The sequence below is a fragment of the Canis aureus genome, chromosome X (assembly GCF_053574225.1).
Source record: "Canis aureus isolate CA01 chromosome X, VMU_Caureus_v.1.0, whole genome shotgun sequence".
NCBI classification, from domain to species: domain Eukaryota; kingdom Metazoa; phylum Chordata; class Mammalia; order Carnivora; family Canidae; genus Canis; species Canis aureus.
The window spans coordinates 39,347,012-39,372,947 of NC_135649.1; the positions used below are offsets into that span (position 1 = coordinate 39,347,012).

The 25,936-nt window shown below is 40.0% G+C and overlaps 1 protein-coding gene across 2 annotated transcripts; it reads right to left on the reverse strand.

Annotated features, from left to right (window-relative positions):
* Nucleotides 1–2,550: 2,550 nt before the first annotated feature.
* On the reverse strand, nucleotides 2,551–19,118 carry SERTM2 (serine rich and transmembrane domain containing 2). 2 transcript variants are annotated; one of them, XM_077888104.1, is made up of 4 exons: nucleotides 19,005–19,118; nucleotides 17,858–17,977; nucleotides 13,781–13,877; nucleotides 2,551–7,021 (listed from the first exon to the last, which is right to left on the reverse strand). In XM_077888104.1, exon 4 carries the CDS (start codon nucleotides 6,253–6,255, stop codon nucleotides 5,983–5,985), a length of 273 nt encoding a protein of 90 aa, XP_077744230.1. In that variant the 5' UTR covers nucleotides 6,256–7,021; nucleotides 13,781–13,877; nucleotides 17,858–17,977; nucleotides 19,005–19,118; the 3' UTR covers nucleotides 2,551–5,982. The 2 variants fall into 2 exon arrangements, with proteins under 2 accessions (XP_077744230.1, XP_077744231.1); XM_077888105.1 differs by lacking the exons at nucleotides 17,858–17,977; nucleotides 19,005–19,118 and adding an exon at nucleotides 14,036–14,213.
* Nucleotides 19,119–25,936: the final 6,818 nt, after the last annotated feature.

Below are 25,936 nucleotides of genomic sequence, written 5' to 3' on the forward strand. Positions count from 1 at the left end.
TATGGACATCTCCATAGTACATTAAACTAAACATGTCCGAAAACAAATTCACATCGCCCTTGATCCAATTTCCCTCCAGTGTTCTGTATCTCAGTGGATAAAGCCACCAGACCCTTGTTCAAACCAGTCATTCTAGACTCTTCCTTTTTACTCATCCCACTCATCACTTATGCAATTAATCACCAAGTAATGCTGCTTTTATCCCTTAAATCTATCTCAAAGCTATCTGCTTCTGCTCTTCATCCCTACCTACTACCCATCTCCCAAACCACTGCCATAGCCTCTCAAGTGGTCTCCCTGCATCCACTCTTGCCACTCTTCAATCTTCTCTGTGCTGAAAATGAAAGAAAAACCCTATAGCATTGTCTACAAGGTCCTGTATGTTGTCCCCGTAAACTATTTCAGCCTTCAGGAGACTTCTCCTCACTACTGTGCTTCTTTAGGTGTGACAGGTTTCTTTGATTTCAGAATCTTCTCATGTGATCTTCTCTCTATGGAAGGTTTGCCCTCTTCTTTCCTTTTACCCATCCATTAGATTTTAGTTTACATGGATGGTATCTCCTCAGTAAGCCTTTCCTGACACTCTGCCTGGCCAGGCAGCATCCCCACCATTTTATATATACCCAAGCACCCTGTACTTCTCCTTTTTTAAAAAATTTTTTATTTATTTATGATAGTCACACAGAGAGAGAGAGAGAGAGAGAGAGAGAGAGGCAGAGACATAGGCAGAGGGAGAAGCAGGCTCCATGTACCGGGAGCCCGACATGGGATTCGATCCCAGGTCTCCAGGATCGCGCCCTGGGCCAAAGGCAGGCACTAAACCGCTGCACCACCCAGGGATCCCTACTTCTCCTTTCTAATATTCTACAGTATTCTTTTTTTTAAAAAATTTTTATTTATTTATGATAGTCACACAGAGAGAGAGAGAGGCAGAGACACAGGCAGAGGGAGAAGCAGGCTCCATGCACTGGGAGCCCGACATGGGACTCGATCCCGGGTCTCCAGGACCGTGCCCTGGGCCAAAGGCAGGTGCCAAACCGCTGCGCCACCCAGGGATCCCCCTACAGTATTCTTATAATGATCTGATTGGTGTTGTCTATCCCAGTAGTCTATAATCTTTACCAGGACATAGACTGCCTTGTATTCACTGCTGGCACACACAGGAGGTGCTGAGTAAATGCTGCACTTCCTTTTCTTACTGTATATATGTTCCATATTTTTGTCTCTTTTTCCTGAAGGTACAACAATTCATTTGTTGTTACTGGAGGGAGCTCCTTTAGCCAGTAATTCTCTCCATTTTAATACCATTGCATTTATTATAGAGCACAAATAGAACTGCTGCATACATTTAGAACATGATACAATATTTTAAAAGTACATTATTTTTTAAAAAGTACATTATTTTTACCTAAGAGGAAGTGTTCTCATTTCTATGGGTGAAGGGAGAGATAATCATGCATATGAGGGATTGGCATTGACTGTGGACATTAAGTCAAATGATCAGAGGATTGGGGTTTGTTTTGTGGGTGATAACACATCCATATTTCTGCCTCTTCCCTTCATTCATGTAAATTAAAGCAACAGGATCTGCCTTTGTGTAAAATTTCCTACAGCCTGTTAATAGGCATTGCTGCAACTATAAAAAATTGAAGAGACAGAGGAATTCTTATTTGTTTTGAACTTGGACACAGGGAGTTAATCATCTATAGAGCTCAATTATTGCTGGCAGAACTTGGAGTATTCTAAAATGAACAGCTTTGAAACATCTTTGCATCTTTGCTTTCTGAGCAAAGCATGGTGGGATGAGTACTAAACTAGGAGTCCAAAGACTGGCAGTGTAGTCTTGACTCGGCCTGTGTGTAACCATGAATGCCTCCCTCACCTCTGTGCTCACATAACACAGACTATAATACCTCCACTCAGATACTCACAGGGTCGCTGTAAGAATCAAATAAAGAAAGCACAAAAAGAAAGGTACATTAAAAAAAATATCCTATGAAGGGTGGGAAGTGTTGATAGATAGTGATACTTTAGATGCCTTATCTCACTTTTACCTCAGATCACCTTCACTGGAAGCTGGCATGCATTATCCATTTTTCACATCTTACTACTATAGAAACAAATGCATCAATAAGTTTGCAAGTCAGAAGACAATCAAGGCTGGGCAATCGGGGAATAAGAAGAAATAATGACACTTCAAAATTATGAATCCCACAGTGGTGCCTGGGTGGCTCAGTCAGTTATGCATCCGACTCTTGATTTCAGCTCAGGTCATGATCTCTGGGTCGTGAGATCGAGACCTACATTGGGCTCCATGCTGGGTGTGAAGCCTGCTTAAGATTTTCTCTCTTCTTCTCCTTCTGCCCCTCCCTCCCCAACTCACACACCTGTGTGCGCACTCCCTCTCTAAAAAAACAAAAAAATTAAAAAAATTATGAATACCACAAATTGGCAACTGTTCCAATTTATATCAAGATGAAGAGACTAATGTTCATTACATTCTATAGACAACAGATATGTGTTAACAGCAAACCAGTTTATTTTCCAGGGATCAAAATGACATGCTAAATAGTAATTGAAATATTAGATTTGTTTTTATACAATATGAATCTATTTCAAATATTGACAATTTCAAACAAAAGAAACCCATTTTTTTTTCTTTCACACAGGTCTTCATTTTGTTAGAAAAAAAAGATCCTTTTAGTACAAATGCAGGTGAATAAAATGTATGACTAAATCTAACCATTTAATTGCATTGAGTGGACCCCTTTGACCTACTTAGTAAGTATGGTGGGGTCTGCAGCAGTCCAAGTCAGTTATGAGTCCAAAGCTTCAGATTTGGCATGGATGGAAAGGTTAGGCTGGATGAACCCATCCTTACTTTATTAACCTTAATATTTCCTGCCCCATACATAATATATCAATCTTTTACAATATACCTTGTCTTATACAACCCATGTTTCTGAAGTGTATGCAAAGTATATTTTTAGAAATTGAATTATTTTTAAACATATTAGGTGGGTTTACCATTTAGAACATTCATGTGGTAAGTCCTTTTTCTTAGCTTAAATTACATGAAATTGCTGATAGTTGAGCACTTTTGACCTACAGAAATGGCAATTTCATATGGGTCAGCACAATAAAAAGTGAAGAATCATTCTTTCACCTTAAAACAGAGTACATCTACATATAAATAACCTATTTATATGCATTTAGGCTACTGTGCAACTTTTGGAGAATGGGGATGGGGGAAGGAATTGACAACTCAGCATTTGGATATATGGATAAATTCAAATTATGCCCACTGATTGCCCTAGCTGCCTCTTTGAGCAGTAATATATGTTAATTAATACATTGAGGGGCAGAATATAATTTAATACAAATGGAAACATTCTTGGCTTTACAGTAAGTTTGCTATGATGAAAACATTCCGTCTGTTTTCCTAACGATTAAATAGCATGTGGGTCACCATAATGACACAGCTGCTTAGATGCATCTCCATTTATGTTATCACTGGAAATTATGCATGTGTGTGTGAGGGGGGAGGGTTATGCTACTATTTTAGTGCAGCTGTGCTGTGGGTTTTGATTAATGCTCAGTGAAGATCTGGCTCCCATGGGGCAGTTGTGATGAAAGAGGGTGGTTGTTTTCTAGGTAAGTAACCTAATCATAAACCAGGACCTTTCCTCCAAGTCAGTGATTAAAGAGCAGTTTTAAAATTCTGAAAATTTGGGTTGGGGAGGTCAGGTGGGCATGAAGAGATTTGTAGTCTGTCTGTTCATCACCGCTGGCAACAAAGCATTGAGTATCTTGCCATTCACTGCTGTTGGAAGTATAATCAGTTCCTTCATGCATCCAGCCACTGACTTCTTAACTGTAAAGTGCATTCAAATACTGTGAGCACAAACAGGAGAGCCTGGAGTGTGGGGATATGTGTGTCCTTAAGAAGTTGTAGGATACACCGCCAGCCTGTGATGAAGTCCATGTAAGGCTGCCAAGAACTAAAATTTTGAAGGGTGCACAGAGTCCGGTCATTGAATGAAGACACAACTTGAAACACCAAATGTAATAATATAAGAGTCACTATGCGTTTTGGAAAATGTAATGCCAAAAGGGAAGTACATGCCCTATCCCAGGCTTAGCCTACCTGCTGATCCCTTCTGAATGGCGCAGAATGCAGCTGACAAATCTTGAGGTCTGCTATTGTAACAGGTGCACCAGAGGCAGGCTTACTGCTAAGTTTAGCTCTGCATGTGGGGATTTCATACTTTGCAGCCCCTTGGAGAGAGGAGTATTGGCAAAAGACTGTGTATAAAAGTAGAAAGCTTTTGGGAATTTCACCACCAAGCTAGATTTAGATCAGAGTAAAGGGGACAGTCTAAATTGGTAACAGACTAGTGAGAGCTGCATGTCTGGTGGAGGTGGCATTAACCTGGCGTCCATACCACTTCTCTCTCACCACCACTGCAGTTCCTGAGGGAGCATCCTGTGAAATTTAATGGCCACCTTTTAGGTGCAAGAGAGAACAAATTCTTTTTTGATGCAGATAGAATTATTTTAAGCAGGTAGAATTGAACACATGTGTGTTAGTTCTTTGGTGGCAAGTAGATGACCAGCCTTCAAATTTCTAATTTGTAAACAATTCTCATCTGCTTTGGTTCCCTTTTGAAACGTTCATTTTTTAAAAACTCCAATTCTTTCTCCACTATTGGCATATAAGCTTCCTTCTGAGAATGGAATTTTTAAAAATATATTTCTCTTTTAGGTAATAAGCGAAACACTTCATCTTTTGGCAGGGATCAGGAAGGGAAACACATTTTCCGGGAAAGACAAATGTGACATTTGAGGACATTGATCTTAATAAGGATTTGTAGGAGGGTGGTGTTTAGTCCTTTCCTCCTTTGTCTTTTTCTCACACTCAGATCTAAAAGGAGCCCAGTGACTAAATAGCTCTCTGATCATTTTTCAGAAAGAAAAACCTGGCACCCAGAGACTTGAATGATTTGTCCAAAGCCACAGTCATACAGTGACAGAATGCCAAGATCGTTTCATTTATGCTTTAAAGTATAGTTGTGCCTTTTCTGCCAGGGCCATCTTTAAACAAGATTCATATTTATGTTCAACTCAATCCTGGAGCATGACGGGGAGGAAGAAAAAGGTAAAGAAGCTGCACGTATAATGTAAGGTTCATTGTCATGAGCACATTTTGACTTAATTTTCCCTTGGTTTGGGGGAAGCTCATCATTCTGGATTTTTGCAATACATCTGCCATTCTGAATTTTTAAAAGTCCAGTAATAGTAATAACACAGATATAAAATGCACATTTTTTATCTTTTTCCCCCTCTCTAGATGAATTTGTTGACCAGAAACTTCATTCTGCAAATTTGCTCTTTAAACTACAATAGTTTTTTTTTTTTTTTTAAATCTCATCTTTGGTTTGGGACAAACCCAATGGCCTTAGATGATAAAATCACTGCTCCTTTGGAAAAGGGTTCGTGGTCCCTTCCATTAATCTTTGACATGATTTAGCTTCAGATCAGCAGAGGCAATTCTTTGGAGTCCAAGTGCTAAATTAAGACTTGTCCTTTTCTTGGGGGTACCCTCTTTGAACAACCAGCCCCTTCAAAAGCAGATTTTTCTTGTTCTTGAAGCTTCCAGGGATCCTATGTTTTTTATGATAGCTGCATATGAATTTCTGTGGTCTGAGGTTTGCTCAAGGCCCAGGCTCTCTTTGGTTACTATGGAAACCTGCCCTCCCAACCAGCTGCCATTTCCTTTATTCCTGGCAAAGAATGAGTCTTAAACCTTTTAGATATCCCACAAGCAGAATCAAGAACACACAAAAAAATCATGAATACCTTGTTAAATAGACAACTTGTTGATTCCCTACATGGGAAGCCACATGCAACAAAATAAGCTTTCCTGGACGTCAACATGCAAGGGTTTAATGAGATCCAAGAAAGCTTATATTCATCCTGGCTTTAAGGAGTGGGGATTCGACTCTGCATCTCTACATCTGTGAATTGAGGAACACTTTCCGTGCTCTCGGAAGTGATGGGTGAGATGACATGTTTAAGCCGAAGAAGCATCGTGAAGAGCAGGATGAGGAGAATGGCCAGGAGGCTCAGGAATAAGCCCACGTACATGTAGAGGTTGGAATACTTATCCGAAGTGTTGTCAACCTCTGTCGCCAGGGTAGGGAAATGGGCCCGGCCAGTGAGATTTCCATGGTACTTGAAATGCACCTCCGTCATCACTCAACACATCAGATGGTACCTGATTCTGTTTGCTTTCTATTGCCCTCGAGGCATTCCACAGTCACTTAGACTATCTCTAAATATACTGGAAGTATTCTAACAATCTCATGCAAAGCAATCACGACCCGAACAAAGTCAGTAGTGCACAAGCCAGAAAATGGTAATATTCTAATTTGGCAATGGCCACACTCTGTCCTCCAACACAGCACCCCTGTCCTAAATAGATTTTATCAGAAACTCTTTATCATTAAAAAAATAATATATAGATAACTTATGTTCCACAGTTCTACTCTTATACTGATTAAAACAAATATGGTGAAACTGTTTTATAATACTGGTATGGGAACAACAATCTCTGAGTATTAAATCAGACTTTTTTACTCTGTTTTGATATAGGGAAAAAGGCTCTCTGTTCTACCTACAGCTCGTCTAAGTGTGCGAGCTAATTATGTGGATTTAACTGGGTTCTTCTGTGAGGAGACTTCCTAAAAACTTTTGTACATTTCAGGCTCAGCATATCTGAGTTTTCACCCTTCGTGTTGCTTGGAATTTCCCCTAAGGATGGAGGTGGTAAGGTTCCTGCCCAGCTGGCACAGCTTGAGGGCTGTAAGTCTAGAGGACGTGTGTTGATGTGCCTCGCCGTAGGCTGGAGCCAAAGTCAGACCTGGTAATTTTCAGAAGGAGGAAGTCTCAGAGATGCTGACAGCAGTATGTCTAGGCTCAGAAGATGTGACTCTTCAGATTCTTCAACAGATTTATATTCCTGAAAATCAAAAACAGAAATAGAAGATTCAGGTATCTTAGAGAAACAGATGGCAATTTCTTTTGAAATACAAATTAACTGACATATTGCAAAATGTTTGCTAAGGGCAAATTAGTTAAAATGATATCCTGGGGGATCCCTGGGTGGCTCAGTGGTTTAGTGCCTGCCTTTGGCCCAGGGCGTGATCCTGGAGTCCCGGGATCGAGTCCCGCGTCGGGCTCCTGGCTTGGAGCCTGCTTCTCCCTCCTCCTGTGTCTCTGCCTCTCTCTCTCTCTATGTCTATCATAAATAATAAATAAATAAATATTAAAAAATAATATAAAATGATATCCTGAATGCTTTTTTCTATGTGGTAAATGGCTATTAAAGAAAAGAAAAATTCAGATCACTGAACAGCAACTAAGAACTAAGCTAGATTAGTTTTCCAGACTAATTGGTCATAAGATTTACCCAAGGTACTTCATAAAATATAGATCAAGGGTCCTGCAGTAGACTTTCTAAATCATAGTCTCCACAGTAGGGGCCTGGAAACCACTCTAGAGAGTTGGATTTTATTGGTCTAGGGTGGGGTCCAAACCCTGGTATTTTTTTTTAACCCTGGTATTTTTAAAAGCTCCCAAGTGACTCTCAAGTGTGGCCAGGATGAGAAACACTGCTCTGACTTACCCAGGAGATCTTAGTGCTTAAATAAAGAAGACCTAGGGGTGCCTGGCTGGCTCAGTTGATAGAGCATGTGACTGTTGATCTCAGGGTTGTGAGTTCAAGCCCCATGTTGAGCTTGGAGCCTACTTAGAAACAATAAAATAAGGAAGACCTAAATCTAAGGACTCATTTTTCAAATTCCAGGTCCCAGTGCCATGGGTCACTTTAACAAATCATAGAATTTTTAAGAATGCAGCCTTTCCCTAATTTTATTTTTGTGTTTTTCTTTCTCATTTAGGTCTGTGGAGGGAGAATATACTCCCCACCCCAGTATTTGTAGATCGAAAGGAATTAAGAAGGTACTCTGCTCTGAGCAAATAACTGTATCTTGCAATAAAGACAGAAACCTTGTCTTTATTGGCAAAAACATTCCAGTGTGTGAATAGGGTCAACTATTTACTGTTGGCATCTTACAAAATGATTTAGCTTGTCATTCTGAACATGAATTTTGAATATTGGTGACTAAAATAAACAATATAAGCCTCCATCACCTGTCAAACTTCTATGTGCAATAGTAGCAGAGGTGTGACAATGTAGCCTAGTTCTGTCTCTTGTTTAACATACCTGAGGAAAGTTAATAGAAATAGCTCCAATGTTTAACATACCTGAGGAAAGTTAAGAGAAATAGCTCCAATGTTTAACATACCTGAGGAAAGTTAAGAGAAATAGCTCCAATGATCACATTATTCTTCCAATAACCTGGAATCTTGCCCCCAGCCCTGGAGCACTTAAAGTTTATATTCACTCATCCACATTACTATACTTTCTGTACTTTCTGTAATCTGCATGATTCTTAGTCTACCTATCTACTGCTCTATTGCCCATGTAGAGCCACCTGGTTCACAAGAAACAAGGGCAAAGAGACAGGCTATCTTTTTACTGTCATTGGAGGGATGGTCTAGGAAACATTTTTCCAAAACTTAAAGGTACATTTATTTTGATTTCTGATTCACTAAGTAGAAAAGACAATCACAGTAGATATCCTTTAGTTCCCTCGAAACACCATCTCACAAAGGCAATGGTTTATCAGAGCAGCTTGTTACAAATGCAGATTTCAGGGTCTGTTCTTGGGAGCTCCTCCTCCCCAAACCACTTGGTTCTTGACATTGCTTGTTCTCCTAAAACCAGGTTTTCTCAAGGACATGATGCATGGACCCCCTATGTCATTTGAAATGTAGATTCCTAGGCCCTACTTTGGACCTCCTGAATTCTAGTATCTTGGATCAAGGCCCAGGAATATGCATCCTAAGTCCAAGCTTTTCAAGTGGTTCTTTGTACACAGAGCTCTGAAAGGTAACTGTAGGTCTTTCTCTCTAGATATCCCAGCCAAAGAACATAGCTAATCAGCCTTATTGGGGGTTTGGGGCCCTACTTAAAAAATATTTAAAACAGGGGATCCCTGTTTTATTTTTTTTTTAATTTTTTTTTATTTATTTATGATAGTCACACAGAGAGAGGAGAGAGGCTGAGACACAGGCAGAGGGAGAAGCAGGCTCCATGCACCGGGAGCCCGACATGGGATTCGATCCCGGGTCTCCAGGATCGCGCCCTGGGCCAAAGGCAGGCGCCAAACCGCTGCGCCACCCAGGGATCCCGGGATCCCTGTTTTAAAGTCAGTTATGGCTCAGTGGTTTGGCACCTGCCTTTGGCCCAGGGCGCGGTCCTGGAGTCCCAGGATCGAGTCCTGCATCAGGCTCCCGGCATGGAGCCTGCTTCTCCCTCTGCCTGTGTATCTCTGCCTCTCTCTCTCTCTCTCTCTCTCTCTCTCATTCTTTCTATCATGAATAAATAAATAAATAAATCTTTTAAAAAAATATTTAAAACAGCATTATGGGTTGAATTGTATCTCTCCAAAACATATATTGAAGTCCTAACACCTTCTACCTGTGAATGTGACCTCACTTTGAAATAAAATCTTTGCAGATGTAATCAAGTTAAAATGAGGTCATTAGGTTAGTCCTCATCCAATATGAGTGGTATCCTTATCAAAGGGATGACTGAGACAGAGATTGGAGTGATCCAGCTACAAGCCGAGGAATGTCAAGGATCACCAGCAAACACCAGAAGTCAGAGGAGGCAAGGAAGGATTTTACCCTACAGACTGCAGAGAGAACATGGCCCTGCTGAAGCCTTGATTTCAGATTTCTAGCCTCCAGACCTAAGAGAATAAACTTCTGTTATTTTAAGCCACCCGGTATGTGGTACTTTGTTTACGGCAGCCCTAGGAAACGAATATACAGAATAATCACCCAGAGTCCCTAGTGTTTTGGAACCTTTGGGGCAATGTTTTTCAACGTGGTCCCAGGAAGTCCCTTCATCAGAATCACCTAGAGATGCTTATTACAAATACAGATTTCAGGGACGCCTGGGTGGCTCAGTGGTTGAGCATCTGCCTTTGGCTCAAGTCATGGTCCCAGGGTCCTGGGATTGAGTCCCACATCAGGCTTCCCGCAGGGATCCTGCTTCTCCCTCTGCTTATGTCTCTGCCTCTCTCTCTCTCTCTCTGTGTGTCTCTCATGAAGAAATAAATAAAATCTTTAATAAAAAAAACCAAACAAATGCAGATTTCAAAGTCCTGTCCCTTGTTTTTTAGATCAGAATCTCTAGGGATAGGACCCCGATATCTACATTTGTGTGACAAGTTAGCCACTTCGAATTTCTAAGCACGCTCTGCAAGGAATGGTTTCTAGTCCCTGCTGCCTTCAGGATCAGTTATGAAGCTGTCTGAAAATCTATGTACCCGGGTCCTTCCACCAGATGCTTCGATTCAGTAGGTCTGAGTGGGGCATGAACATCTGTAATCTTAAAGCTCCACAGATGATTTTGATATGCAGCTAGGCCTGAGCAACACCACTCTACAGATACAATAGGGCTCTTCAGATTCAGAACTCTGATAGTCTCAGGCAGCCCCCACAGAGGCAGCACTTCTTCACTTGCCCTCCAGTAGAGAGGTGAAGGAAAATAAACACTCACTGCTGGTGCAAGCCAAGTGGGAGACGTCTCTTTACCATTAGAGTATCTTTTTAGTCTACTATGGGCCTCACATGCACATATTTGGATAAGTCATACTCCTTGGGTTATGGGATATTGTCATCATGGGTGCATCCATGGTCCCTTTTATTTGTTTACTTAATAGCACTCATGGAAAAAAATTAACATGCACGGACAAACATCTGTGAACAAACACCCACCAACTTTAAGATTGAGAACAATTAATCACTTAGATGGACATCTACCTATGCTCCTCCCCATCTCGCCCTACTACCTACGGCTCCCCCAAAATAATCAATACTCCAAATTTTTTAATAATTACCTTGCTTTTATTTATAGGTGCATGTGCACACACACACACCTATGCCTGAACAATATGTTGTTTAGTTTTATTCATTTTTAACTTCATAAAAAAGTGTCAAGCTATATGTCATCTTCGACTTGCTCTTTTTACTTTATGGTCTATTACCATATGATTTCTTTACAACTATTCAAATAGGATGAAAAATGGAGTCAAAATTTGCAGGCCAACATATTGCCTGTGGACTTCTCTTCATTCTCCTTAGCTTGGCATTCAAGGCTGGCAATGCTCTGGTCCTGGCTGATCTATATCCCTCCACTAGCCTCCATTCCCAGCAAGCTGGAATGTTCACTGTCACCAGTTCCTGGCCTCCATATTTTTATTTGACCAGTTCCTTTCCTCTTGACATACCTCTGTTTGGGGAAATGCTATCATTCTTTGAGGCTCGGCTCATGAAACTGAACTTAATTTCCCATCCAAGTCCTAATTCCTACATGCTCTGTAACATTCCCAGAGAAGTTACATTTGCCTAATATTATAAATATGTATTTCATGCATTTTCCCTCAAGTGGTAATTTATAAACCCTTGAGGATCTCTTCTCAACATTCTATCCCTTAACCTTGCCCACAGTAGCCGTTGGGTAATTGTTGAATAAAGGCATGGATATGAAGAAATGCACCTGGCAGTGACAATTTGAAGAGAAGCATAGTCTTATTTCTGTTCCAATTGCTAATATTCCTTGGGGAAGAGCCTGAAACTCCTTTTTCTTTTTATTCCTCTTCCCCATCTCTTACTGTGCAAAGGAAACTAGATTCCTGATTATAATCTGGAACTAAGGAGTAATCACTTTGTTAAAAACTTTGCTCTTGAAGGACAAACTACATTGGATGGGTTTACAGCCTTAAATTTTAGGAAGTTTCATTGTGTCTATAGATGCTTTTCAGTGACAATTGATAGTACATTGTCTGCCTCCTACACAATCGACCCTGAATCTTCCTCAGTTCTCAATACTTATTAAATATTTATTAGAGTTCTGTGAAGCTTAGAGAAGTTGTAGACAACAGTGACCTCATGTACAGTTGTCAATTTCTTTACACATTCTGTCTGAGGGTTTGGAAAACTAATCACATATTTCTTAGAACCTCTATAGTCTGCAGGAGACCAAACACCCCTGTGAATTCAGAGATGTCTACTGATGTTATTTCTGAAATCCATTAAGGGCTTTGAAATGAGTAAATGAAGAGTTAGGTATTGGGGAATCCTCTTTGTTACTCTGGTCCTGTATCTGTGACAACTTCTCATAACAGCTTTCCAAAGAGGATTGCCACAGCTCTCATTGCTAACTAATTAATGGGTTGCACAGATAATGTGATTGCTCTGTGAAAAGCTCTGCAACATTTGGGCAGAAAAAACACCATGCAATTTCAAACAAAATTGAAATTCTATTGATTCTGAAGAATCTGATTTTCATGGAAAGACCCTGACACAATTTTAGTAGCCTGCAGTCCTTTCTGGGCACCTCATAAAATAATAATCAGTCTCCAGTCTTTGTAAAAGTGATGGGAAGCTGTTGAGGGATAAGGAGGAGAGTGGAGGCTAGGAAAAAGAGTAAAGAATTAGAGGGAAAAACAGGGGAGATAGAAAGTGGGAGGAAGGAAGGAAATGTGAGGAGTAAGATGATGAGGGATGTGTAATAAGAGGTGGGAGAGAATGGGTGAATAAAAAGCGGAGAAAGATAGGGACACAGGAAAACACTGGGAAAGGAGGGAGAAGAAAGAGAGGTGGAGGGAAGTTTGGGGAAACCACGGAAAGTGATTAATTTAATAATGGTCCAATTTCCACTATCAGCCTGAACATCTGGTTTTCTTCACTTTTAATGTAAATCAAAATACTCACAAGCGATGTGAGGGCATCTTTGGTTTTCTGATGGCATGTTTTGTCACTAACCTGGTAAATAAAACTCTTGGTAATTAAAGAAAAATTGTTGTGTTTTGGCATGAACGTCAAAATGCCAGGTCTTCGGTAATGTTCGACATCAGCACAGCATATGTAACCTCACAGAGGTAAAATAATAATGTACCCACCCAGATCATGAAAGGAATGTGGAGCTTTCTCCATCCATCAATCCTGAAAGGAAACCCTTGGGCGAAACTTGTTCCTACTAAGAGCAACAAAGTTCTGCCTGGACCACCCAAATCAGATCGGTATTTATTCAGCAAATCTTTGAGTGCCCACCAACTACCAGGCACTCTGCTGAGTGCTCAGGATATACAGAGAAATGTACCCCAATCTCTGTGTTGGTCCTCAAGGAGTTACTTTTGCTTTTTTATTTAACATAATGTTCTGAAAACAATGCACTGGTAATTTTGCATTTTTCTGCACGACACTCGCAATTCCACCAGATAGGTAAGGATAACGATCAGTGGAATAATTCAGAGGATAGAGCCAGAATTATCCATTGCAACAGCTTGCAGGAGTGAAGGCAGGCTTTCTGTTTGTATTTATCTGCTCAGTGTGGGGGCGAGAAAACTAAGGGAGGTAGAAACTGTTAGAGTATCTAGTTTCACATCAGCCCCACGAAAAAACAATTCCAGCAGCAAGTGCTTCTTCAACGGCTAGAGCCATTAAGTAATAAGCTTTCTCAAGTGGGAGCTGCTGTATCTTCTGCTGCAGATGGTGCCTATTTGTCACACCTGCCGATAAATAAGATAATACCGCTCATTTCACCGTGAATAACATCATAATATTTCCAAATCTCTCTTACCTTTCCTGGCTTATGGGATGAATGGGGCTGGCCATTTAAGTATCCCTTTTGAAGCTTGCACCGTCAGCCAACTTGTTCAGGAACATCTCTGGCATATCTGGAAAAATAGAATGAAAGCCTCATTTGCCAGAGAAGCAGGACTACATTCGCGCAAAGAATGCTTTCTCTTTCATCCTCCTAAAGAGTCAGACCTTTCCAGCGCAAATCTGGAAAGGCACCTTGTATTAGTTACTTAAAATGCTAGTTGCCACTTACAGCTTCAGAGGGCAGTTTCAGGTGCCTGCTCCTTAAAAACTCCAAAGAGCCAAGAGGAGTGCCTGTTTGGATGTGCATATACCATCTGGAACACTTGAATGCAAGCGGTCTGAACACTTAAGTCCCCAGGTCCTCTTTCGCAGGCAACAGAGTATGCAGGAAAGGTAGTGATTCAGCTCAGCTCTGCCTTAGCGGTGTGCAGCCCAAGAGGGAGGAGATAAGAGAGAAGCTGAGAAGCAAAGTTTGTATAAGCCTCCACTTTAACCCCTTCGAGGCTCCCTCATGCAGCTGTAGGATTAGCGAAGACTCCCTGTCTTTGTAAATGCTGCTTCATGTGTCATTTAAGAGGATCCGATTGCTCAAATTAAGAGGTCTTAGAGTAATATATGCATGCCAGCATGCAGTGGTATTTAAATTATTTCACCTTCACAAACAGAATGGATGCATATTATGTGTTCCCAGGTTTGGGAAACTTTTTTTCCACCAACTGAATACCTTTATTTTTAATTTTTTTGTGGAAATTTAACATCAGTTTTGAAATCTAGGTCTGAGTTTCTGACTGGGGGAGTCTAAGCATGAGGCAGAATGTCTTTGAATAAAGTGTATGTATCCAGGGTACATGTTCCATTATAAATGGCATGTCCACCTGTACTTTCAACGCCCCTACTGTGTTATATATATTGTTATGTGTGGCAGGAGGAAGGGGATTGACATTTCTTGAGTTCCTATTCTGTTCAAATGATCAATATAGAGAACTTCATTTAACCCTCACAACGACCCTATGACATGGATATTCTTATCCTCATTGTACAAATTAGGAAACTGAGCCTCAAGGAGGAAGGATCTCATGCAATTTAGTAAGCTTGGAGCAAGTGTTTGAAAACAAGGCAGCTCGAGCCCCCAGTTCTCTGCTCTTTTCTCTGGAGCAGTGGTTCTTAATCTTTTATGGGTCTTGGATTCCTTTGAGAACCTAATAAAAGCTGTGGATCTTCCCCTCCTTCAAAAACAGGTGTAGAATTGCCATGCTCTGTGGCCGGCAGGTTAAGAACAGCTGGATGGCGTCACGTTGCTTTTCCAACATTATAACATCACTAGTCCATCATTCATTCAACAACTCATGGTCACAAGCAATTTTTTTTTTAAGATTTTATTTATTTATTCATGACAGTCACACAGAGAGAGAGAGAGGAAGAGACATAGGCAGAGGGAGAAGCAGGCTCCATGCCGGGAGCCCGACGTGGGATTCGATCCCGGGTCTCCAGGATCGCGCCCTGGGCCAAAGGCAGGCGCCAAACCGCTGCGCCACCCAGGGATCCCCACAAGCAATTTTTATTACGGAATTGATAAATAATAGTATATGATGATAATAATAGTATAATAATGGTAGTATATAATAATAACCATGTAATGCCAATCTTTAATAAATGACTGTAGTGCTCTTCCCTCTATCCCCCAATTCTTCTTAACAAGCTTTGCATCTTCTATATTTTCCTCATTCTAGTGGTTACAATGGATGGAGGCTCTCCTTCAAATCCTTAACACTTTACTGGCATAGTTTAATACCTTCTGGAATAAGCTGGGGTTGCTCAAATTGGAGTGGTATGCTCAAGGCTCATGAAACTACAGAGTAAACATAATGCATTCTTCTATAGGATTAGTTTTACTTGAAAATTCAGGTAGGGAGGGGCTAGGTAGGGAGGGGCTAGGTAATTTGAGCGATACTTTTTTTTTTTTTTTGAGCGATACTTTTTGATATAGTTTCTATGACAATAAACACATATTGTAGAATAAAATGCAAATTTTGTATGAATTTTTACAATCAAGCGTGAGACTTAAAATTTGTACTCATGGCAGGACCTCTGCCGGCTACCCAGTCTTCTGCAGAAATATATGTTCACTCTATTCTGACATTTGGGATATTTTGGTGGAAAACATTGAAGGTTACAGTGTAACAAACACACCATGGATTTTGAGGTCAGATAGACCTGGGTTTCAGCCTTGACTTTGATCTATATTTTCCAGGCTACCTTAAGAAAGAAAGCTTCTTTGAGACTAAGTTTTCTCATCTGAAAAAGTGGGAAAGACTATCATCACAAGGGTGATATGAGAAAATGCCTCTGAAGCATACACTACATGATGCTCAGTAAAAGTTAATATTGCCATCTCAAATTTTTAGATGTCAGAAGAGAATAAGGCTACTTGAATACAAGGTTTTGCCAGGGGGAGTCTAATTTTTCTTACCTAATTAAAACAAAATAAGCCCTAGGTAACATGATATTATTAAAAGTCAAGTTTCCAGGGAGTCAAGTTTCCATCAATTGCCCCTGCAACGGATGGGAAATTCCGAAGTCAGATCATCATATACAGAATTTATAAAGGAAATGCTCCAGAACAGAGTCCAAGAAATAAAAGGAAGTCAGACTGGGGAGGGGAGTGGGAAGGAAAACTTGTGAAAACATTTCTTTAGAGAGATTTTTTGCCAGGCTTAGATTCCATGCCACCTTCCACAGCAGTGCTGCAGTAAGGGGGATATGTTACCTCCTTCATTTCAACCCTAGCAAGAGGGTGTTTCACTAGAACATGCAGAGAGCTTGACATTTGTTCCCTGCAGTAGAGGCAGAGGATTGGGGCTGTTCTCCATTCTGAGAAAGCTAATATGGCCCTTGGCAGGAGGACAGGGTTGACTATGTTGGGATTGGCTGGCATTCCCAGGTTTTGTCAGGGCAAGGGACGTTTGAATGTTTCCTGGGAATTAAATGGGGGCCATGCAAGAAAGAGAGAGAGCCAAGGTGGGGTCACCCTGGACCCTGTCTAATAGAACCACCTAGAGGGATGGAGAGACCCCAGCAAAAAATAGCTGGAGATAGCTGTCGGTTTCTTAGGGGCTGAGGAAAGAGTTGTAAACTGCCAACCCGAATATAAATGCATCAACCCAAGTCTCCCAAATTGTGCCAGAGGGGTCCCCAATGATGGGGGCCTTTAAAGAACCCAAAGAAGAGCCAGAGACCCAGAAAGTGGGAAGCCATTCATTCTACCAAGGAAGATTTGACTAATCCCTTTACTTGCTTTTCTAGTCCTGCTCTGTCCTGGTGAGGGTCCAAATAGGAGTTGGAAGTGGAGAGAAAAAGAAGAAAACCTATCACCCCTTCCTTCTCCAAAGGCCTTAGCATGGAGTGGGAGAGGGACCTTATCTCTGAGTAAGCCCGAAGAATTTCATTAATATCTTGGACTGAATATGCTCTGATTACTGAACCAAGTTCATGTTTTGTGACTTTGAGTGATCTGATGATTATTGATTCTTGAAGAAATGAACAGAAAAGTCATGTGGTCTGTCCAAATTCCTATCCACAGTCAGAAAAAAATGTACCCCAATGGAGTACGTTTTCTTTGCACATTCAAAACAAAATAAAGCTGTATTTTGATCCTATCATAAATTATACTTTAAAAAATATTGGTTAGACTAGTTAATTCATTCTTTAATTTGACAAACATCTGAATGCCTGATATGTGGCAGGCATTGGGTTAGGAGTAGGAGACACAGTGAAATGAAAATCAGTCCTCACCTTCAAATTGCTAATTGTCTATGGCAAGGGTAAGCAAACTTTTTCTGTAAAGAACTAGATAGTGAGTATTTTAGGCTTTGTGGGACATGTAAGGTCTCTATTGCATATTCCTTTTTTTTTTGAACCAATTCTGTAAAAATGCCAAAACCATTCTTGAGGGCTATACAAAAAGTGGTCATGGGTCAGAGTTAGCACATGGGCCCTAGTTTGCTGGTTCTTGCTGTGAGGAAGAAACAAATTCTTAAAAACTACTACTTACCATACATTTATTATAATGGAAGTTGTGTTTAGTGCACTTGGAGAGGAGACACAGAAGAGCATTGCATAACTCTGACTGGGGAACTGGGACTTCCAGAAAGCAGCGATGTTGATTTGGGACCTGAAGGATGAGTAGGAGTTAGGGTAAAAGGAGGTGAGTGGTATTCAAAGCAGAGGGAGCTGCCCATATAGAGACACCAAAGCTTGACAGAGTTTGGTTTGCTTTAGAAACTACAGAAGGGAATAATGAGTCTTTTTATAGGGATTTTATTTATTTATTAGAGACAGAGAGAAGGGCAGAGGGAGAAGCAGGCTCCCTACAGGGAGCCCAATTCAGGACTCAATCCCAGGACCTCGGGATCATGCCCTTAGCCGAACGCAGATGCTCAACCACTGAGCCACCCAGGTACCCTAGGAGTAATGAGTCTTGCAGAGGTTAAACAGTTTGCTCCAGGTCACACAGCTGGTAAATGATGGAGCCTAATCTCTTAGCCCAGTTGTGTCTGACTTTAAACCCATGCCCTTAGCTCTAAACCCATGTATCATACTCCTGCCCTGTACTGAAGCTGTCTACAATCTCCTTCTTAGTATTTGCAAGTCAGCAGCTCTGTCTAGTTCACTCTTGATTCCCCTGGGGGTGAAAATGTCAAAGTTCCCAAAGGGCTTGAAGGCCTTAAAAAGGCAGTGAATCAATAATGTCAGATTGTCTTGATTAGAACCCTAGTTCTCCCTTTTAAAAATAACACTTCCACCCAATAAAACCTAGTATACATTGCTTAAATTCAGAGTTTGCTTATTTCATTCTTACAGAAAGATGGTTATTGTGGGGGTTTTTTTGTTTGTTTGTTTTATTGGTTTTTGTTTTTTTTGTTTGTTTGTTTTTTGCTGGTAGCTAAGCTCTAGCATAGTGATAATATAATTTCTTACCTTCCTATTACATATTTAGACACTTAGAAGGGATAATACCATCTGGCTTGGACTATGGATGGTGATTGGCCCAAGTACTGCTCCTATCTTCATTGCTCATGTTGATGACCTTGGACAAGTAAATTTACTCAGCACAGATTAAATCTGTCAATTTTGTATTAATTGCCTGATGGGTTTTTATTGAGGTAGCCATGCAGCAAATATTCTCTGAAAATACTCACCTTAAAGCCTCTCCTGTAATCTGAGAGTCAGCAATAATAGGGGTTTAAATGAGGAGGAATGATAATGGGAGTGGCTCCACCTTGCTGTTGCTAACCCTTCAGTGGTCAGTGTTCTTAACCAGGTCTGTGCTTTATTACCTACGGAGCTCTTTCAAAATACAGAATGTTGGCGCTATCCCAGATGTTCTGCAGGGCTAAGAACTGAGAATATGCATTTTTCTAAAATATTTATTTATTTATTTATTTATTTACTTTAAAGAGAGTGAGAATGCATGAACAGGGGGAGGGGCAAAAGGCGAGGGGGAGGGTAAGCAGACTCCCTACTGAGTGGGGAGCCCAATTTACGGCTCAATCTTATGACCCCAAGATCATGACCTGAGTTGAAACCAAGAGTCAGATGCTTATCTGATGAAGCCACCCAGATACCCTGAGAATATGTATTTTTAACAAGCTCCTCAGGTTAAGAACCACTGCCCTGGGGGAAAAGACAAGTAGATGCCTGATGAACTGACTTTACCAAAACTTTATCAGATACCTTGGTCTATACATAGAAAATCTGCTTATTTTTTTAAGCAAAAAAATAATAGCAAAAATAGCCAAAATCCTCCAATTAATATAGAACCACAAAATACCATGAATAGACCAAGCAGTCTTGAGAAAGAAGAACAAAGCTGGATGGATCACTCTTCCTGATTTCAAACTATATTACAAAGCTATAGTAATTAATTGGTACTGGCATAAAAGCAGGCACATAGACCAATGGAACATAATCAAGAGGCTAGAAATAAACCCATACCAGAAAAAAAAAGAAATAAACTCATACATATGTGGTCAACTTATATTTGACATGGGAGGTAAAATACTCAATGGAGAAAAGATACTCTCTTCAATAAATTGTGTTGGGAGAATGAAATTCACATGCCAAAGAATAAAACTGGACCGTTTTCATACACCATTCACAAAATTAACTTGAAATGGGCTAAACACTTATATGTAAAATCTGAAAACTCCTCGAAGGAAACATATAGAAAAAGCTCTTTGACATTGGTCTTGGCAAAGACTTTTTTGGGTATGACACAAAGTGCACAAACAATAAAATAAAAGCAGAAATGAACAAATGGGACTGCATCAAACTAAAAAGCTTCTGCACAGAAAAAGAAATGGCCAACAAAATGAAAGGGCAACCTACAGGATAGGAGAAAATATTTTTCAAACCATGTATCTGACAAAGGGTTAATATCCAGAATATATATGGAACTCACACAACTCGTTGGAAAAAACAAACGAGTAATCCAATCAAAAATGGGCAAAGGGCTGGAATAGACATTTTCCACAGAAGATATACAAATGACCAACAGGTACATGAAAACGTGCTCAAAGCACTCATTATCAGGGAAATGCAAATCAAAACGACAATGAGCTATCACCTCATACCTGTTCAAACAGCTATTATCAAAAAGACAAGAAAAAAGTGCTAATGAGGATGTGGAGAAAAGGAAACCCTCTTGCATTGTTGGTGGCAATCTAAACTGGTGCAGCCACCACAGAAACACTACAGCAGTTCCTCAAAAAATTAAAAATACACCTACCATATGATTCAGCCATTCCACTTCTGGGTATATATTTCAAATGAAAAGAAATAACTATATTCACTTGCACCCCCATGTTTATTGAAGCATTATTTACAATAATAAACATGTGGAAATGACCTCTGCTGACAGATGAATGCATAACTATATCTACATATGAAATAGAATACTGTTCAGCCATAAAAAGAAGAGAATCCTGCCATCTGCAAAAATATAATGGCCCTAAACATACATATATATATATATATATATATATATATATATATATATATAGGCCCTGAGGCCATTATACTAAGTGAAATAAATCAGAGAAAGACAGATACTGTATGATATCACTTATATGTAGAATCTAAACAAACTATGAACTCATATAAACATAACTTGGTGGTTGCCAGAGTGGGCCAGTGAGGAAAATGAATGAAAGTGTTCAAAGGGCACAAACTTCCAATTATAAGATGAATTAGTCCTGAGGATGTAATGTGTAACATGGTGACTATAATTAACACTCTGTTTGTATACTTGAAAGTTGCTAAGAGTACCTCTTAAAAGTTCTCACCATAAAAATAAAAGTAACTATGTGAGGTGGTAACTATATAAAGTAATGGATATGTTAACTAACCTTAAAATAGTCATCATTTTGCAATATATATGCCTATCAAATCATCATGTTGTACACCTTAAACTTACACATGTTATATGGCAGTTATATTATAACAAAGCTGGAAAATATAAGGAAATTCTGCTTAAGAAGGGAGTATATGGAAGTTTATGGTTGTAATGTTTCATTATTCTGTATAATGGGCTTTTAGTACTAAATCAGGTGGATGCTATTGCAGTAATGAGTATGATATTCTTTAGTGCATGGTGAGAGCTCAGACTGTAATCAAAACAAGTTTATGTATTTCAATAAGTTAAAGATGGCAGACAGATTACATGTGTATATTGCCTGTACATCCCAAAGTGGCAAAGGAATAAAAAAGATATAATTTTGTAATGATGAAAAGAGAATGGGAAAGAGGCCATCAGTGGATAAAGGTTGGATGAATGCTGGAAAGCAGATGGAGGAGTGGTAACTGATAAAGCAGTATGGAAGAAGCCATGGTTTAGAATACTTACAAAGGGGTGAGACAGTGAGAAAGAGTCATTCTTGACTGCATAAATGCTAGGTTTGAAAAAGAGAATGAGTGAGATATGAGGCACAAGTGGGGAGAATAAATTAGTCCTATTTTTTATAGAGTTGATTCTCCCATGCCCTCCCCACTCTGGTGGACAGAATGCCCTGAAGTCAGATTTTATCTTTCATGAGCTCCAAAAAATGGAGTGTATTCTTTAAAGATATTGAGAGGTCCAAGAGAAAAGTATTTAACATTTTTGCACTTAGGAGTTCCCCCAACAAAATGGCTAGCTCACTAGTCATGTATATGAAACTCCCAATTGTTTTTTTATTGTCTCATTACTTCCATGTGAACAAAAACAACAACAACAACAACAAAAAAAAAACAATGACCACCAGATATTTGAGGAAAGCTTTCAACATGAAATTTGATAAATAGAGAAAAAAAGAAATACATGATCCTTGAGAGAGGAAAAAAAGTAAAGTGAGGCAAACACTCTAATTAGTATACTCAGAGATATTCAAGAAAACATTGCATTTATATCAGAGGAATAGGATATTTGAAAATGAATGATCATAGAAAAGAAAGATCTCTTGAAATAAAAGTATCATTTCTGAGATAAAATTCAAGGGAAGAGCTGGAAGATAGAGTTGAGGAAATATCAAAGAAAGTAACATAAAAAAGACTAAAAGAAGCAAAACAAGATGGAAAAAAAAGATTCATAGAGGGTAAACCTGAGAGACCCAGCATTTGCTAATAGGAATTCAAGAGAGAATGAAATAGAATGATCAGAGAAATAATACAGGAGATACTTTCAGAGTATATTTTTGTGGAATTTCAGAACACAAAGTATAGAGACATCCTCAAGCTTTGAGAAAGAAAAACAGATAACCTAGGAAGAAATGAGAATGATATTGACATAGGATTTCTTTTCTTTTTTTAAAAAATATTTTATTTAGTTATTCATGAGAGACACAGAGGCAGAGAAACATAGGCAGTGGGAGGAGAAGCAGGCTCCATGCAGGAAGCCCGATGTGGGACTCGAGACTCCAGGATCACGCCCTGAGCTGGAGGCAGATGCTCAACCGCTGAGCCACCCAGGTGTCCCTGGATTTCTTTTTAAAAAGTAATTAATTTATTTATTTTGGAGAGAAAGTGCGAGTGGGGGAGGAGCAGAGAGGGAGGGAGAAGGAGGGGGAAAGAATGCCAAGCAGACCCTGTGCTGACCACGGAGCTTGACATAGGGCTCAATCCTTTTACCTGGAGATCAGAGATTGTGACTTGAGCTGAAACCAACAAATCAAATGACTGAGACACCCAGGCATCCCAACCTAGGATTTCTTATCAGCAATCTCACACATGAGACATCAGAGCAATGCCTTCAAAGTTCTTTTTTTTAAAAAAAAAGATTTTATTCATTTATTCATGGGAGACACAGAGAGAGAGGCAGAGACATAGGCAGAGGGAGAAGCAGGCTCCCTGCAGGGAGCCTGATGTGGGACTTGATCCCAGGACCCCCGGATCACAACCTGAGCAGAAGGCAGATGCTCAGCAACTAAGCCACCCAGGTGCCCCTGCCTTCAAAGTTCTAAAGGAAAATGACTTTCAGTACAACTTGAAATCTGGTACTGTGATGCCCCCAGCTCTGGTTTTCTTTTTTAATATTCCCCTGGCTATTCGAGTCTTTTCTGATTCCACACAAATCTTAAGATTATTTGCTCCAACTCTGTGAAGAAAGTCCATGGTATTTTGAAAGGGATTGCATTGAATGCGTAAATTGCCCTGGGTAGCACAGACATCTTCACAATATTAATTCTTCCAATCCATGAGCATGGAATATTTTTCCATCTCTTTGTGTCTTCCTCAATTTCTTTCAGAAGTGTTCTATAGTTTTTAGGGTATAGATCCTTTACCTCTTTGGTTAGGTTTATTCCTAGGTATCTTATGTTTTTGGATGTCATTGTAAATGGGATTGACTCCTTAATTTCTCTTTTTTCAGTCTCACTGTTAGTATATAGAAATGCCATTGATTTCTGGGCATTGATTTTATATCTTGCCACATTGCCGAATTGCTGTATGAGTTCTAGCAATCTTGGGGTGGAGTCTTTTGGGTTTTCTACGTACAGTATCATGTCATCTGCAAAGAGGGAAAGTTTGACTTCCTTTTTGCCAATTTGAATGCCTTTTATTTCTTTTTGTTGTCTGATTGCTGAGGCTAGGACTTCTAGTACTATGTTGAAAAGCTCTAATCATCAAGGCAGTGTGGTAGTGGCACAAAAACAGGCACATAGATCAATGGAACAGAATAGAGAACCCAGAAATGGGCCTTCAACTCTATGGTCAACTAATATTTGACAAAGAGGGAAAGACTATCCACTGGAAAAAAAGTCTCTTCAACAAATGGTGTTGGGAAAATTGGACAGCCACATGCAGAAGAATGAAATTGGACCATTCTCTTCCACCATACACAAAGATAAACTCAAAATGGATGAAAGATCTAAATGTGAGACAAGAATCCATCAAAATCCTAGAGGAGAACACAGGCAACACCCTTTTTGAACTTGGCCACAGCAACTTCTTGCAAGGTACATCTATGAAGGCAAGGGAAACAAAAGCAAAAATGAACTATTGGGACTTAGTCAAGATAAAAAGCTTCTGCACAGCAAAAAAAATCAGTCAACAAAACTAAAAGACAACCTACAGAGTGGGAGAAGATATTTGCAAATGACATATCAGATAAAGGGCTAGTATCCAAGATCTATAAAGAACTTCTTAGGGGCAGCCCGGGTGGCTCAGCGGTTTAGCACCGCCTTTGGCCCAGGGCCTGATCCTGGAGACCCAGGATCGAGTCCATAGTTGGGCTCCCTGCATGGAGCCTGCTTCTCCCTCTGCCTGTGTCTCTGCCTCTCTCTCTCTCTCTCTCTCTCTCTGCCATGAATAAATAAATAAAATCTTAAAAAAAGAACTTATTAAACTCAACAGCAAAGAAACAAACAATCCAATCATGAAATGGGCACAAGACATGAACAGAAATTTCACCAAAGAAGACATACACATGGCCAACAAGCACATGAGAAAGTGCTCCGTATCACTTGCCACCAGGGAAATACTAATCAAAACCAGAATGAAATACCACCTCACACCAGTGAGAATAGTGAAAATTAACAAGACAGGAAACAGGATTGGAGAGGATGTGAAGGAAGGGGAACCCTCTTGCACCGTTGATGGGAATGTGAACTGGTACAGCCACTCTGGAAAACTGTGTGTAGGTTCCTAAAAGAGTTAAAAATAGAGCTACCCTACAACCCAGCAATTGCACTACTGGGGATTTACACCAAAGATACAGATGCAGTGAAAAGTCAAGACACCTGCATGCTAATGTTTATAGCAGTAATGTCCACAGTAGCCAAACTGTGGAAGGAGCCTCGGTGTCCATCGAGAGATGAATGGATAAAGAAGCTGTGGTCTATATATACAATGGAATATTACTCAGCTATTAGAAATGATGAATGCCTACCACTTGCTTCAACGTGGATGGAACTGGAGGGTATTATGCTTAGTGAAGTAAGTCAATCAGAGAAGGACAATCATCATATGGTTTCACTCATATGGGGAATATAAAAAATAGTGAAAGAGATCATAGGGGAAAGGAGAGAAAATGAGTGGGAAAAATCAGAGAGGGTGACAAAATGTAAGGGACTCCTAACTATGGGAAATGAACTAGGGGTAGTGGAAGAGGAGGTGGGCATGGGAATGGGGTGACCAGGTGATGGGCACTGAGTAGGGCACTTGACAGGATGAGCACTGGGCGTTATACTATATGCTGGCAAATCGAACTCCAATGAAAAAATACAGAAAAAAAGAGAAAATGACTTTCAGGGCACTGGCTGGCTCAGTCTGCAGAGCATGTGACTCTTGATCTTGGGGTTGTGAATTTGAGCCCCACGTTGTGTGTAAAGATTACTTAAAAATAAAATCCTTTAAAAAAAGAAAATCACTTTCTTCAGCACAGCATGCTATAACCAGTTAAATTATCAGTCAAGTGTGAGTAGAATAAAAGCACTTTTAGATACAGATGTCTTCTGGAATTAATCTGTATCAAATACTTTCAAAGGAAACAGCCCAGCAAAAAAGAGGAAATAATCTAAGAAAGAGGAAGACATCAATTCTTGAAAAGTGGCTCCAACTCAGGAAGCAATGACTTCATTGCTACCAGCTACCAGGATGG

Bases quoted from the DNA above. Each gene is read 5' to 3' on its own strand.
- SERTM2 (XM_077888104.1), bottom strand. From the start codon at position 6,255: ATGACGGAGGTGCATTTCAAGTACCATGGAAATCTCACTGGCCGGGCC.